Source organism: Trichosurus vulpecula, chromosome 7 (assembly GCF_011100635.1).
Source record: "Trichosurus vulpecula isolate mTriVul1 chromosome 7, mTriVul1.pri, whole genome shotgun sequence".
In the NCBI taxonomy this organism is placed as follows: Eukaryota; Metazoa; Chordata; class Mammalia; order Diprotodontia; family Phalangeridae; genus Trichosurus; species Trichosurus vulpecula.
The window spans coordinates 140,219,722-140,236,652 of record NC_050579.1 but is presented as its reverse complement, the minus strand read 5'-3'; the positions used below and the strand labels follow the sequence as shown (position 1 = coordinate 140,236,652).

The 16,931-nt window shown below is 35.7% G+C and overlaps 1 protein-coding gene across 1 annotated transcript in view; it reads right to left on the bottom strand.

The window, feature by feature from the left end:
- Positions 1-16,931, bottom strand: part of TRDN (triadin) — a gene marked incomplete in the record, with an annotated part of 469,162 nt that overhangs the window by 7,192 nt on the left and 445,039 nt on the right. The window contains 2 exon segments of the mRNA XM_036767544.1: positions 11,935-11,973; positions 12,116-12,151. Coding sequence (XP_036623439.1) covers positions 11,935-11,973; positions 12,116-12,151 — 75 coding nt within the window.

Here is a 16,931-nt window from a genome sequence, read left to right as displayed (position 1 = left end):
GCTCCATGTAACAAAGTTTTCCCTAGTGAAATTGCGTTCCCACACTGAAAAATCTTAATTCAAATCTCATTATCATCACCTTCTTCAATTAGTTTTTAGATTGAGCTAAAAGGAAAAAAATAAAGATTCTCAGTGGAAAAACATATACACATGTATGGGCTGAGGGGGTTTAAGGAGCATCTATCATAGTCAACAGCTTAAAAAGGGCAGTCTTATCAGGAAGGCCTTAAACGACAAGAATTCTCACTTGTGCTTCTTGTCCAGGAGAACCACTGAAATGGTACAAGACCTACTAATAAAATAATTCTTCTGTGTGTTATGTCTGTCTGACTCTACCTCTGTTTATTTCTCTTGGTGTATCTCTTTTCTCTGTATTTGTCTATGTTTCTTTCTCTGTGCACCTAGCTTTGCATTGTCCCCTACCTCAAACCTTCCCGCTACCAACCACTACCATATAAAATTGATTCATAGTTTATATTTTGCTTAGCATTCATGGAATACACATCACTTTTAGATTTCTACCATCTGAGAAAGATTGGCTGTCACAGACTGATTCAAGGACTACCAATGTGACCAATGTGAAAGCTGGTGATTGATTAGGCTTGTCAAGGAAGGTTTCCCCAATCCCCCACCCCATATAAGATAAATTGAATCAGGAAAAATCCCAGTGGAAGTTATGCTCTCCCACCAGAGAGCTTTTACTAGAAAAATGGTTAACTCACTAATTCACATGGTAACTCTGAAACACTCTTTTATTTCCCCTCCCCAAAGTCAAATTGCTTTTACCCTGACAGGCGAAGTAACTGACAAATTTATGATTCTCTCTCCAGATTTAAAGGCTATATCTTTGTTAAGTGCATTCAATACAGGATTCCACCACCCTATCCCCTCCCTCTTTTTGATCCTGGGTTTCCCTATCTCACCGAGGCTAATAGTGCAGCAGTCACACATGGGCCTTATTCGATTATTCATTGGAACAGAAATTTTGCCCTGATCCACTGCCAACCCGGGATGGTACATCCCTGCTTAGGCACCCTGGTGGTACCCAGCTCCCAGAGGCATACCATATTGATGCCAAATAATGTGACAGCCATGGGCTTTAGTTCTGTTGTTGCAATTCAGTACTTCTGAGTTCAAGTGATCCACTAGCCTTAGGTTCCCCTATTAGCAGGGCTTACAGGCATGAACAATTACTCCTGGATTTTTTCTATTTGCTAATTCACTGGGTGATATTGGAAAAGTCATTTAAACTCATTAGGGCTCAGTTTCCTACATGCATGTACTTATACAAATACTCATATGCAATATATATATATGTAACACGTAAACATAATGTACATAATATGTATACTGTTTATGTATTATTTATATGTCATGTATTGATATATACAATATAAGTATTTTAGATAAATGTGTATGTTATATGTTGTTAAATATACACATTACACATTTATCTAAAACATGCATATTGTATAATATATTAATATAATAAATAATATAGATAATACATCATACAATGTACACATATGATGTATTATATGTGTATATATGTATATGTATAATATATACATGCATACATACAATGTGTTTTAGAATGTTCCTATTATTTCACTGGCAAAGGAACTCCTTCAGTGAAAAAATTCCTCTACCAATGCAGATCAATACTTGCTCTGCAATTTATAATCTTAGTTACCCTGAGCCCTGAAAGTCAAAGTGATTGGCCCAAGGTCATTCACTCAATGTGCATTGGAGGTAAGACTCAGATCCAGTTTTTCCTGATTCTGAAGCCAGCTTTGTGTCTACTCAACCATAGCTGCCTCTCTATTATAAATATGTAACATATATCATATAATAAAAACATAACAAGAGGTAAAATGACAATGTAGAGAGCTGACTCTGAAGTCCGGCTCTGAAATATATTAGTTCTGTGATCATAAAAAAAATCAATTTCCCTCTCAGCTTCTAAGGTAAGTCTTAAAGATTATGAAATGTAGTAGAATTAGCCATCTGTATTGGTGGAAAGAATTTCTATACCAGGAAGTCCTCATCTTAATGAAATTACAGGTCCTGAATGAAAAAAAAAATATCCTCTCAAAAAGACCAGAAAATCCCATGATAATTTTTTTAATTGAAATGAATACATCTATGAAATAAAGGAATTGGATTAAATGAGCTCTATGGTCTCTTCTAACTCTTGATCATAAAATCATGATGTCACTAATGCAATTCAAGTTTGGTTATACTTCGCTTTTCAAATACTAGTCATAACCACCTGATCTTTTTGGTAATTATCAGATTGTTATGTAGAAGGGAGAGCCATTAAAGGTGTTGAGGTCCTCTTTTTGATTATGATCCAGAGGACAAAAAGATGGTTTTTTTAATACGATTTTTAAAAATTTTTGGTAGAGAGAGGCACTGTACTTTTAGACTTACCTGCTATTATAGGAAAGTAAAATCCCCGTACTTATCTACTTACGGACTTTCTCTTGATTGAGTTACAAATAGGCTGGTCCTCATCAGCATGATCATTGTGCTAAAAGACAGTTTCAGGATGTCTTCATGCCTATCCCACTTTTCCTTTAGATTTGAAGTTTCCCAAGGGCCTAAATCCTGCTACCAATTATAGTGACATATACCTGCCCTGCACAGTAAGTATTTGCATATAGTGATGGACTGTAAGGTCCCTCACAAAAGGTTTAATTTCCTTTTGATTCATATAAATGATCAGGATAATGGACAATTTGATTGGTCGGCGGCACACATGGTTATATAACATTTCCCTCCCATAGTCAGGTACTATAAATTATTCTGCTGAGAAGCTCAGAATAATATTAATACATTTTATAAAGTAATTGAAGAAAGCAGTTAAACATAAATCTAGTTAACTTTTTGTTTTTGTCTTAAAAAAAAGAAAATAAAAGATGCTATGTAGGTCTTCTCTGAGCAGTTCTAATACTTCCTTTATTATCAGAATTTTTTTTAAAGTGGGTCATTTTAAAATCATTTTGCCCATGGTTAAATCTGGCCTACATTTTAAACCACTCATTTTCCTCATTACGATGTAATCTGTTCCTAGGCTTTTCATCTTTATATAGCTATTCGTTGTTTTTAAAATGTTACTCAATTAAACAAACATTTTTAAAGTGCTAATGTAATAGCCCTCTGTTTTGGTACCAAGGGGATTTCATGTATAATACAGCATAATCCCTGAACTCAGGGATCTGATGGTCTATTAGAGGAGATTGACTGATTCAAATATAACTATAATACCTAGCAGACAGTGAAGGGTGGTAATAGCCAGGAGCTGTCCACAGCTGAAGCCTGTTCAGAAGAGTAAGTTGGGCAAGGTTAGCATTGAACAACAGGGTTCAAAAGGATGTCAGTATGCAGTAACTCGAACCTTTGTGGAAATCCATTTTCTTAGACTCTTGCCTTATTTTGGATTATGTTTTTTGTTTTTGTCCCCTGGATTCAATTGCTCACATCATTCCTTCAGATCTTAGACGATAGTTGCTGTGTTGGCTTCTGCGTGCTCACTAGCTTTAGCTACTATGCTACCTGGCCCTCCTTCTCTGAAGAACCAACTTTTTGTCTCTTTTTCGTTTGTTTGTTTTGTTTTGCTAACAGAGATGATCAACATATCTATTTAATGCCATGTTTGGTGGACTGTTGACTAGAATCCCTGGCCATCTAGACAATGCATCAATGCATCGGGCCTGGGGATCATAATAACATAAGAGGTATACAAACATAACTTTGTCCTAATCCTTTCCTCCTAAGTAGATGCTGCAAAGAATATCTCATTCTCACAGTGAAATATTACTTCCTTTTTGCTTGCTCTTCTCTACTAATATCTCTGTGACACATTTTAAAAAGTAAGATGATAATATTAGATATGCTAGAATGTGGTTTCTACCCTTCACTGAACTGAATGAGTATGAGGATTCCTATCAAGGTTTTAAAATTAATAGTATTTAATCTCAACTGCTAGAGAAGATTAAGCATCCCACAAATAAAAATTGAGAAACTGGAAAAACTCCTTGCACCAAGGAAGAGATACATATAGAAAAAAAGAATGCTAAATCCATTACTCTTTGATCTGTACCATGCTGTTTCAGTGAGATAATGTATGTAAACACTTTGAAAAATGTTAAAGTATTATGTAAGTGTCAGTTATTATCAAATTTCATATCCATATAGCATATTGTAAATTTAAAAATGCTTTTACATTCATTGCATCATTTTATCAGTCTGCCAGTCAACCAGAATTTGTTAAGAACTTTCTTTCTGCATTTTGCTAAGCACTGGGAATTCAAAGAAAGGAAAAAAAAATGGTATCTGCCCTCAAGGAGCTCACCTTCTAATGGGAGAGACAACATGCAAATAATTATTTGTATACACATACGAAATATAAATGTAATGTACGTGCTGTATATTATAGTATAAAATGGAAGGTTATCTCAGAGTAAAGATACTTGGTATGAAAGACTCCTTGCAGAAGATAATGATTTGAACTGAGTTTTAAGAAAATGAGGGAAATTAGTACATTGAAGCAAGGAGGGAAAGCATTGCAGGGGTGAGAGAAAGAAAACCTTTAGAAGGGAACCGAAAGTTGGGAGATGGAGTATCATATGTGAGGAAGAGCAATAGGCCAGTATAATTGGATCACAGAGTATGTGGAAGGGAATAAAGTATAGAAAGACTGGAAAGGTAAAAAGGGAGGTAAGGAGAAAGGCATTATTAATAAGATCTTGCCAAGAAGAAATCTGAGACACTAAGGAATTCAATGACTAGCCCAAGGTCACCCAGCAAATTATTTAGAGGCTATGGAAGATTTAGATTCTATCTGGGTCTCCTATCTCTTTGTCCAATGTTTTTGTTTGTTTTTTTGCAGTCTTAGTCACTTTTTCTTGAATTAAGTAGTCATGGGAAGACCATTGAATTGCTGCTCAGTTTTATCATAATTTGAGCCTCAATTACATGTATATTTTTAATTTTCAGTATGTTTTGAATCCTTATGCCAAATGGTAGAATCAGTTATAAGTTTAATAAATAGAAATGGTACAATGTTGTCAAAAAGCTTAGGTACCAATGTTTATACACTATAAATCACTACAATGACTTAAACATAAGTTGAGATTAAGGTCATCTCTATTATGAAAGAACAAGAATAAATATTTAATTTTAAGAATTAGAAGAAATTTACATAAATGTTAGGAACCAAAGCTGTAAAGGTAATTTGAGGCACTTGACTGAATCTGATTGATATGAGCCAGGTTTGTTCTCAATGTGAAATTCAACCAGCCTATTGTGTGCTTGGTCTGGTATATATTATGAATCATCAGTTGATGCTACGTAGTGACAGATTACCAATGGGTTGCGTGCTATTCTAAAAATGTATGTCATATTAGCTGAACTGAAAATCAAATGAATATACAGAGTTCATGACTTAGTACACCCAATAATCCATTTCAGGGAAGAGAGGGAGTGTACATTGGGATACACAGCACATTTCAGAGAAAAGAGGAAGTGGAATAATCAACTAGTGACAGGATTTAAAGGAGGAACCTAGAATATACTATAGGTTCAGCAAAACCCACATCTATGACAATTTTTAATAACACCCAAATGGGTAGCCGACTATACAAGCTACTTTTTCATTTCAGAGAGACAATGACCCTTGTTGTACCATTACAGCTGACTGTTGTTGTACCTGCTGCCCAGATCTTTGGAATATAGCTATATCTCCCACAAAATTGCCCTCAAGCAATCCATAACAAAAGTATAGCATATACATTTTCCAGAAATAGGAGACTTTCATTATTTGGACATTATTTTCTTTTGTGTAAATATAACATTACTGACCCTCTTTCACATGTGACTTTGTGTTTGGTGGATCAGTAGGATGTAACAGAAAGAGCATTGACATCTCAGTCAGAAAGACATATGTTACAGTCCCTTCTGCACCATTTTAGCAACTGTGGGACTTTAGGTAAATATTATAACCCCTCTGATCTTCTATTTTCTCATTTGTAATATTGAGATGAAAAGCTATCTTGCAGGTTTATTTTATGAATCAAATAATATATTTGATGAAATTGCTTTGTGACTACGAAGTTATACTATGCCATGATTATTATAAATATTAATTTGAATTCCTTTCTAATAATAGTGGAGAATTTGTGTTAAGCCAGCCAGACCCTCTTACTTGCTTACCCTGGTCTCATGTGACTGATGATCACTACACAGGCTTGCAGCACTGAAACTTTGGGTCTATGGCTGTGGGATAGACCAAACTTTGTAGCCTACAAAGATTGAACCCATGTGGTTAGCCTAATTGGTAAGGACTTCTATGGACTATACCACAGATTGGGGTTATGATGTCCATGGGGAGCCAATATAATGGCTAATGTGCTTGGCCTGGAGTCAGGATATGTGAGGCTACTTCTGACATTTACTAACTATAGGGTCTAGGCAAGTAATTTACCTTTTCTTGGGCTTAGTTTCCTCAGCTGCATAATGAGGATAATGACACCATTAGGATCCCCTTCACAAGGTTGCTTTGAGGATCAAATGAAATAATATATGTAAAGTACTTTGTAAAACGTAAGCTATTCTATAAATGTTAGCTATTATCATCCTCACCATCATCATTATCGCAGGGCACAATTCTACACTGTGAAACAAGGAAATTTCAGTAAATGATAATGTGGCTGTGGCCAGACCTAGACACAGGATAAAGAAGAAAGCAGATATGAAAGAGCAGTTGACTTGAAAGGAGAAGTTACCATTCTGTAGAGAACATAGGATTACCAACTATTTGGCACTGAGGAATGCTTACAGATAGTAACCTCCAGACACCTGGACAGTTAGAGAATAACATTTTGTTCATTTCATGTACAGTAGGATGTTTATTTCACATATAATAGGAAGCTTTTCACTGACAAGATGCAATCTGGTAACATTTATATGTATATATGTGGAGGGTGAGAGATACACACACACACACACACACACACACACAAACATACACATATCCACTCTGTTCAGCGGGCAATACTTTCTCATATTTGGTGTATTCCATATGTTGGTCACCTTTGCCACTACTCAGTCTCAAATGAACAAACAAATTTAGAAAATAAAACTTTTACCCTGCTGTTAAAACAGTCAATCCTCCTCAATCTTGCAAATAAGGAAGGGCTATGGAAAAATGCTTGAATTTGTCTCACTTATTTGAAATTTGGAAAATGCACAAAGACTCATGGCATGGAGTTTTCTATTCACATCTCAATTTCTGTGTTTAAAGGTAGAGTCAGTGACAGCCATGGCTGATTAAATAACTTTTTAAAATGGTCATATAATCATATATTTAAAACTTAGCCTTAGAGGTCTTTGATTACAACTTCTTCATTTTACAGATGAAGAAACTGAGGCTCCAAAATGTTGTGTCTCAGGTAAGATTTGAATCCAGGTGTCCTTGACTCCAAGCTCAACACTATCCACCGTACTGTGGTCTTCAGACTTGGCAAAATACTTCTTTTCTATGTCTTTGTACCTAATACATGTATATAATGTATGCATATACACATGTATAGATTATACGTGTGAGTGAAAATAATTAGGGCATTAAATTGAAGTTAAATAGTAGAAGTTTAACATCTATAGTTGATTCCATGTTGTTCCATTTCAATAAGACACCAAAGCATAACATATACCATTATACAAGTAATTATAGTACTATACAGTGGGCCTATACCCCAATTAGTAAGCTTTCAATGATATCAATAGGAGATCTGCCATAAATTCAGCACTCTATTACACGTGGAATTTAGCTTCTGAAGTTCAATCAGAAATTCAGTCGCAGCCTCCCAATTTCAATCTTTTCTATTCAAAGACAGTTTTGTCCTTAGACTTTCAAATTATTAATCTTTTCATTAAGTGAATACTCACTTCCAGAGTTATATACAGCTGCTCCAAATGGCAGATTTCATTCATTGAAAATCATAAAGACAGTCACATATTCTTTTAAATAGGCCCCTCATTGCCCTCAAGAGCACTAAAGCTAACAGGTACATTTCAGTATTTTTCAAAAAAGATGGAAAGATAAAACCATTATTATTAGAACATTCTGTTCCTTGGGAGCCAAGATGGTGGCTGGAAAGCAAGGACTTGCGTGAGTTCCCCCACAGGTCCCTACAAACACCTATACAAAATGACTCTGAACAAATTCTAGAACTGCAGAACTCACGAAATTGCAGAGGGAAGCAGGGCTCCAGTCCAGGAAAGCCTGGATGGTCGCAGGGTAAGGTCTACTGCATGGAGCTGGGAGCAGAGTGGAGCAGAGACCAGTGTGAGCTGCACCTGGACCAACCAGACAGAGAGCTGGGCCGAACAGGCCCTAGCGCCCTGAATCAGTGAGCTGTGGCAGTTACCAGACTTCTCAACCCACAAACACCAAAGATTACAGAGAAGGTTAGTGGGAAAAGTTGCCGGGACAGAGTGAAAGGAGTTCTTTCCTGGTTCAGCCACCACCCTGGGGCCATGAAGGTGGTACAGCTACAGAACTACAGGTTCAGTTGTTTCTGGCCCCAGGCCCACCTGGTGGGAGGAATTAAGTGGCAGATCTGAGCGGGAGTGCAGAGCCTGCTCAAGATCTGAGTCCCATCCGGCTTGGCGGTTCGTGGGGGAGGAGTAGCACTGGAGTGGCAGAGCTTGCTGCGCAGAAATAGCTCTGAAAAAAGCAGCACAGTCCCTCAAGTTTGGGACAAAATAGTCTATACTCTACAAGCAGTCACACCCTGACAAAAAACTCGATGGTCAAGTAAGTTGGCTGGGAACATGGCCAGGCAGTGAAGAAGGATGCAGACTCAGAATCAGACTTTGCAATCTTTCTTTGGTGACAAAGAAGACCAAAACATAGAGCCAGAAAAAGTCAACAAAATCAAAGATCCTACAACAAAAGCCTCCAAGAAAAATATGAACTGGTCTCAGGTAATGGAAGAGCTCAAAAAGCATTTGGAAAAGCAAGTTAGAGAAGCAGAGGAAAAATTGGGAAGAGAAATGAGAGTGATGCAAGAAAACTATGAAAAACAAGTCAATGACTGGCTAAAGGACACCCAAAAAATATTGAAGAAAACAATACCTTAAAAATAGACTAACTCAAATGGCAAAAGGGCTTCAAAAAGCCAATGAGGAGAACAATGTCTTGAAAGGCAGAATTAGCCAAATGGAAAAGGAGGTCCAAAAGACCACTGAAGAAAATACCACCTTAAAAATTAGATTGGAGCAAGTGGAAGCTAGTGACTTTATGAGAAATCAAGATATTATAAAACAGAACCAAAGGAATGAAAAAATGGAAGACAGTGTGAAATATCTCATTGGAAGAACCACTGACCTGGAAAATAGATCCAGGAGAGATAATTTAAAAATTATTGGACTACCTGAAAGCCATGATCAAAAAAAGAGCCTAGATATCATCTTTCAAGAAATTATCAAAAAGAACTGCCCTGATATTCTAGAACCAGAGGGTAAAATAGAAATTGAAAGAATCCACAGATCACCTCCTCAAAAAGATCCCCAAAGGAAAACTCCTAGGAATATTGTCACCAAATTCCAGAGCTCCCAGGTCAAGGAGAAAATACTGCAAGCAGTCAGAAAAACATCAATTAGAGTATGGTGGAAACAAAATCAGAATAACATAAGATCTAGCAGCTTCTACATTAAGGTATCAAAGGGCTTGGAATATGATATTCTGGGGGTCAATGGAGCTAGGACTAAAACCAAGAATCACCTATCCAGCAAAACTGAGTATCATGCTCCAAGGCAAAATATGGATTTTCAATAAAACAGAGGATATTCAAGCTTTCTCAGTGAAAACACCAGAGCTGAATAGAAAATTTGACTTTCAAACACAAGAATCAAGATAAGCATGAAAAGGTAAACAAGAAAGAGAAATCATAAAGACTTACTAAAGTGGAACTGTTTTGTTTACATTTCTACAGAAAGATGATGTGTGTAATTCATGAGACCTCAGTATTAGAGTAGCCGAAGGGAATGTACATACATACATATCTATATCTATATCTATATCTATATCTATATCTATATCTATATCTATATCTATATCTATATCTATGTCTATAACATATATGTCTATAACATATATAATCTATATATAATATATATATACATATATATATATATATATTAACAGAGGGCACAGGGTGAGTTGAATATGAAGGCATTGTATCTAAAAAAACAAAATCAAATTAAGGGATGACAGAGGAATATATTGAGAGGGGGAGAAAGTGAGTGATAGAATGGGGTAAATTATCTCACATAAAAGTGGCAAGAAAAAGCAGTTCTGTAGGAAGGGAAGAGGGGGCAGGTGAGGGGGAATGAGTGAATCTTGCTCTCATCAGATTTGACCTGAGGAGGGAATAACATACACACTCAGTTGGGTATCTTACTCCACAGGAAAGAAGGAGGAAGGACATAGAAAAGGGGGGGACAATAGAAGGGAGGGCAGATAGGGGGAGGAGATAATCAAAAACAAACACTTTCAAAAAGGGACAGGGTCAAGGGAGAAAACTGAATAAAGGGGGATAGGATATGAAGTTATTGGATATAGTTAGTCTTTCACATCATGAGTATTGTGGAAGGGTTTTACATAATGATATGCATACAGTCTGTGTTGAATCGCTTGCTTTCTTAGGGAGTGTGGGTGGGGAGGCAAGACAGGAGAGAATTTGGAGCTCAAAGTTTTAAAAACAGATGTTCAAAAAAAGTTTTTGCATGCAGCTAGGAAATAAGATATACAGGCAATGGGGCATAGAAGTCTATCTTGCCCTACAAGAAAGTAAGGCTAAAGGGGATGGGGGGGAGTTGGGTGAGAGGAAGGAGGGCCTACTGGGGAATGGGGCAACCAGAATATATGCCGTGTTGGGTGGGGAGGATAGAAATGGGGAGAAAATTTACAATTCAAACTCTTGTGAAAATCCATGCTGAAAACTAAAAATATTAAAAAATAAATAAAAGAACAAAAAAATGAAAAAAAATAAAGCAGCACTGATGGCTTAAAGAAAAATAAAAGAACATTCTCTAATTAAAAAAAAATGAAACTCAGAAATCTTTAAAATAAAATATTGTGTGCACATATTCTTTAATGTAGAAGTAAATTACCTGGAGCAAGGTTAACTCTGGCAAAATTATTAAGTAAAGTAAAATGTGTATTGGGGCTATAAGCCATGAGTTTGTGTATCTTCTTGTCTTGGTATCACCATATTTCTCCATTATAGGCCTCCAAGTCTGTCTTGGCTTTTTTCTGTTCCTTTCTACTAAAACGTGCTCTTAGGAAAGGATAAAATACTTATAATTCAGAAATAACTGATAAATCTGTGTGCTACTGCTTCTGCCCCTATGTAACTTGATTGTATTACCTTACAGATAGCAAAAGTTTCACCTAAAGTAATGAATCCCAAGGGTATAATATCAGGCATTAGCTAACTATTAGAGGAGGGGGTTGATTTAGGAGCATTACGGCAATTAAGATGTCTTCCTGGAAACCCTAAAATAATGTTGCCTTCGCTGTTTGCTTACAAAGCCACCCTTAGATAATAACAACAACAATAGTGATGATGATGATGATGATAACTAGCATTTACATAATCCTTTTAGGTATGCAAAGTGTTTTATACATATTAATTTATTTGATACTGACATAAACTCTTCAAGGTAGGCGTTGTTTTACTCCCATTTTATGGAGGAAGAAACTGAGGCTTAGTGAGATTAAATGACTTGCCCAGGGTCATACCACTAATGGTCTTTATTCCAAGTCCCATGCTCTGTATTCATTATGCCAACTAGTTGCCTATGGTAGAAAAAAAATAGATATATCATATGTGTTAAAACATGAGAAATGCAAACAGTTGGTACCTGATTTAGATGTCTTCTCTTCTTTTTTAGCTTCAATTACTGGGGGAAAAAGATTTTTTTTCTTTAATGATTAATATTTGTAAAACAATTGATAGATAATTGCATTTAGTACAAATATACTTGCTTATATGGCCACTCTTGGATGGTGTATGCTTTTGACTTATAAACAAAAGGTTGGTACCTGGTTTAGGTGGCTTCACTTTTTTAACTTCAGGTTCTAGAAATGGAAGAAAATTAATATTAAAATTCTTAAAACTAACTGATAATTTCATAAATTTCATCTATATCTTCTGTCTGCTTCCCTTTTAAGTTTCATATGTACTTAAATAATTTTGTTAATAAAACAGTGACTCTTTTTATCAAGAGAATGGTGCTTGTGTCTACCTGCTACATTATTAATAATATAAAGCAAAGGAAAAAAAAACAGGCAGATAACAACCTCACCTTTTTCTGATTCTTCTTTATAAACTAAGTCACTGAATTTTATAAGGACTTAAAATATAGTGCTAGCCAATGTAATATAGCATCTTTTCATTGATAAAAGCTAAGTTTTTATGATTTATATAAATTTCCTAAATCTCACACATAGGAAAACAAATAAAACTGCTCAGAAGGGAACAGTACTGTCTTACCACTCTGATATTTTCCCCAACTTTATCTCTATGGGTCTTAGTTCTGAATTTCAACTATTAGACACTGAATTCATAGAGCACCACCTGGTGTCTCATTTTATAATTTTAAAAATGATTGAAATAATAACAAAGATAGTTATACACTGCCTTCACAATACCCTAAGCTTACTCCTCAGAATTATCTTTATCTTTCTCCCTTCCCATCCTCCAGCTTATTCTATCAGTGGCAATGTCCTGCTGAGTCTGCCTAAGTAATATTTATCTTTGTAACCTCAGTTTCTAGCACAGGGACTTATATATGATATGAGCCCCATTTCCACTCGCAATGCATTACTTGATATTTGTGTAATAGGTCATCCTGATGTATTATAATAAGCAGTAATTGACGACCAGAAGAGCTGGGCTCAAATACATTCTTTGCTGATGGACCGGTATCAGAAGACCTGGTTTTACTGCTATCTTTGCTTCTTACTATTCATATGACCTTGGAAAAATCCCTTTAATTTTCTGGACTCAGGTCTTTCATCTGTAAAATTAGGGGGTTGAGTTTAATTACTTCCATTGTCCTTTCCAGTCTTAAGTCTATGATCCGATAACTGTGTAAGTAACAACATTTCTTAGCCTTGGTTTCCTCATTTGTGAGGTTATAGTAATAATATTTGCATTTTCTGTTTCTTTAGGCTGAGAGGAAATAACTTTCTAATGTTTAAAAGATAAGGATATGAGCTATGATGATAACAAACTACAGATGGGATGGAAAACTTTTTCCATCTAGATATGATATATCTGTAAATTCAGAATCCTAAACCAATGCCAATTTATGATACTAGACAGTACAACTAAATATATGTTCAGTATGCATGAAACATTAGACACTAAGGTCTTGCCTATGACATATACTACATATCTGACCCTAGGCAAGTGATGAAATTTCACTAGATCTTATTTATTTTCACCTGTAAAATAAGAGTTTTGGATAATTTTAATGACTCTTCCACTTCAACTTTTATGATCCTATGATCATATCCTATGATCCTAACGTATCTATGCTCTTTAACTTCCCCTTTAATTGCATGATAGTTATATTTTTAACTTTTTATTATTTAAATTTCATTTTTCTCAATTATATGCAAACAAAATTTTAACTTTTTTTAAAATTTGCATTTGAAATTTTCTCCCTCTTCATTGAAAAGGCAAGTAATTTGAAATAGACTATAGACATGCAGTCATATCAAATGATATTTATATTTCTTCCATAGATTTTTGTGACATTATGGTATAGTATAAAACTTATACTCCAATCTTATTACATTATTAGTTGTTTTTATAATAGCAGACTAGCTGGTGTGTTAGCTGGGGTATGGAAAGGTGAGATTTCTCCCCCAACTCCTCCCTCAGCTTGTTGGTTTTCCTCTAACTCTACATATAACAGGGAAATTCCATTTTAGGATTCCCTGAAGCCCTCAGGTAAATTTTACTTTCCTAACCTATTCACTGGTTTACTCCTAAGGCCTCCTTTAAAACTGTTGAGTCAAAGGCTCTGTCTCTATTCTACCTAGCTGCTCCTGATCTGTCTAACTAGTAAACTATCTATCATCTATTCTTCCTTTATCTGTGCATGTATGTATATATGTGTATATATATATGTAACTAATGTGTTATTGTGATGTAGAAAGATGACATCAATGTAACATTTTTTGAAAAGAGTAAAATCAATCATCCTCTTTCTAACTCAGATAGATACACATACACACATACATATATGTGTATATATATGTATATATACACATATATATACACACATATATACACACAGTTAGAGATAATGCAAAAGAAACTGGTCCTGCTTTATAAGCCTCCCATTGTATGGGTCTGAAATGTCTACACTTTCAAAGTAAAGGGGTTAAGGTATAACTCAGCTGTGATGTATCATCATCCTGATTCTGCAATCTGTTCTTGGGTGAAACTCTCACAAGAGTTTGTGTCCACAGTAAGACTGCTAAAAGTGGACAAGAAAAGTCAAAAGAAACCAAAGAAGCTATTGTCTTTGCAGCACCGAATGAATGTCTGTATTTCTCCCTCCCTTCTCCTCATAATCCTGTCATTATTTAATCCTCAAGGTTCCTTGTCTTTTGTATGCGTCAAAGACCGTATTTAACACTTTAGTTAATATCATTCTGTCTTTACCTGCTCTTTCTTTTACGCCTGCCTATTTGTGTCATATTATTCATCTTTCCCCTACAGCTTTTTTTACATGAAGGATATGCATTTAAAATAAGAAGGAATAATTGGAAAAGGCTGCACACACAGTGAGTCATGTGACAAACATTCATGACAATACCCTTGAATACTGTTTGCGCTTGACAGAGCATCTGAGTTGGATATATTTCCAGTAATGAGCCACATGTTTTCACACTAGTTACTGGGACTCATATGCCTTTGGAAAGGTGATAAAAAGTAATGACCCCAAAGAAAATACGAGGTCTTGTCTTGCTATCCATTTGCCAGCAAAACTCTCCTTGATCTGGGTTATGTTTATTGATTTGAATTCTTTCCTTCCTTGAAACTTTGTTTTCAGATTGCTGAACAGAAGGGCACAGGCTTAAATAGGGGGTAAATTGGATCCAATTCAAAACCAAAAAAGATTAATAGACTAATGCTATAGTAACCTCATGCAAAGAGAGAATGGTTGGAGAAAAAGTATAGTGACTGCAGTGGTAAAAAGGACTGGCCTTAGAGTCAGATGGTCAACCTTTAAGCCATGGTCCTTCCTGACTAAACACATGACTAGGCAAGGTATTTAACCCTTTTGGATCTTTAGTGTTCTTACTCTTGAACTGGTGATAAACTATACTGGCAAGATCTATCTTATAGGATTACTGTGTGGATCAAATAAGATAATGCATTCGAAGTGCTTGTAACTATAAAGGCTGGTATGAATTTAAGGTCATGATTAAGTTCAGATAGAAAAGAAAATAATTTATGCTAGCAAATTCCATTTTATTTTATTTCTAAAAATGTTTTGTTTTCTTTCAACACATAAATGAAAAGTATTATTATATCTATTCTCATATAGCAGTTTGCACATGCATATTTTAATTTTTAAATTTCTATTGATATCATTTGCTTTTATATAACCTTCATTTTTAATGTATCATTAAAAGAAAGGAAAAAATCAATACATCATCTATATCTGACAGTCTATGCAATGTTCTACACACATAGTCTCCCCCCTTTGCCAAGAAGGGAGGTGGGGCTCATTTTCTCATGTCTATATCTCTTTGGAGTCAGGTTTGGTCATTATAATTGCACAGTGTTCAGTTGGAAGGATTTTTTTGCTATTGCTCTTTCCATTTATCTTGTTGTAGTCATAGTATATATTTGCTACGCCAATGCTGCTAGCACCTGCTGTGGAAGTGAAAAACTAACAACACCAGCACACAGGAGGGCTGCTCGCACAGGTTCTTTGATCTGCTTTTCTAAGGAAAGCGACTTTAAGAGGTTTATAATCTCACTTTAATTAAACATATATACGTCATTCACTTAGTTCAGGGGGAAAAACTTTAGAGCAAACACAAAGAGAAATTACAAGCAGAAAATATATAAACAGAGCAAATAACACAAATCAGCAGACAGAGCTTCTGTCTGTCCATAGCAATGCATACATAGTTACCAGAGAGAGAAGCACCAACATCTGGGTTTTCAAAGCTGGGGGAAGCTCCTTAAGGGCTACCCAGAGTTTGTTCTGGTCAAATCACGTGAACATTCTTCCAGTGAGTGAGCCCCAAAAGCAAAATGCTAACCTCAGAGTATATATATATACTTCTTCAGGGTCAGCCCACAGAGAGCATTATAACCATGTGACTCAAACTCATGTGACTTAGGCTTTCTTGTGACTTAGGTAGGTCATCAAAGACTCTTGATTCAGTCAAAGACTCTGGATTCAAACAAAGGCAAGTCTCAGTCAAAGGCACTTGATTGCCTTAGTGCTGAGAAGCGCTCTGAAAGAAAAAAACAGCAAAAAGTCCCACCTTGCTTGCCATTACAATATTTTTTACCTCATTCTGCTGACTTCACTTTTTATCAATCCATCTAAGTCTTCTCATGTTGCACTATATTTTACATGATGCAAAACTGTTTGAAAATAATTTTTATCTCTTTTCAAGTAAACATATATTTTTAAGTGCTTCCTATGAGCCAGGCACAGTGCTAAGACCTGGAGAAAGAAAGAAAGGCAAAAAACCCCTAGTCTCTGCTATCAAGGAGCTCATACTCTAATGGGGGAGAAAACATGCAACAGTTATGTACAAATGAGATACATACAGTATAAATTGAAGATAATACAGAGAAGACAGTAGCACTAAG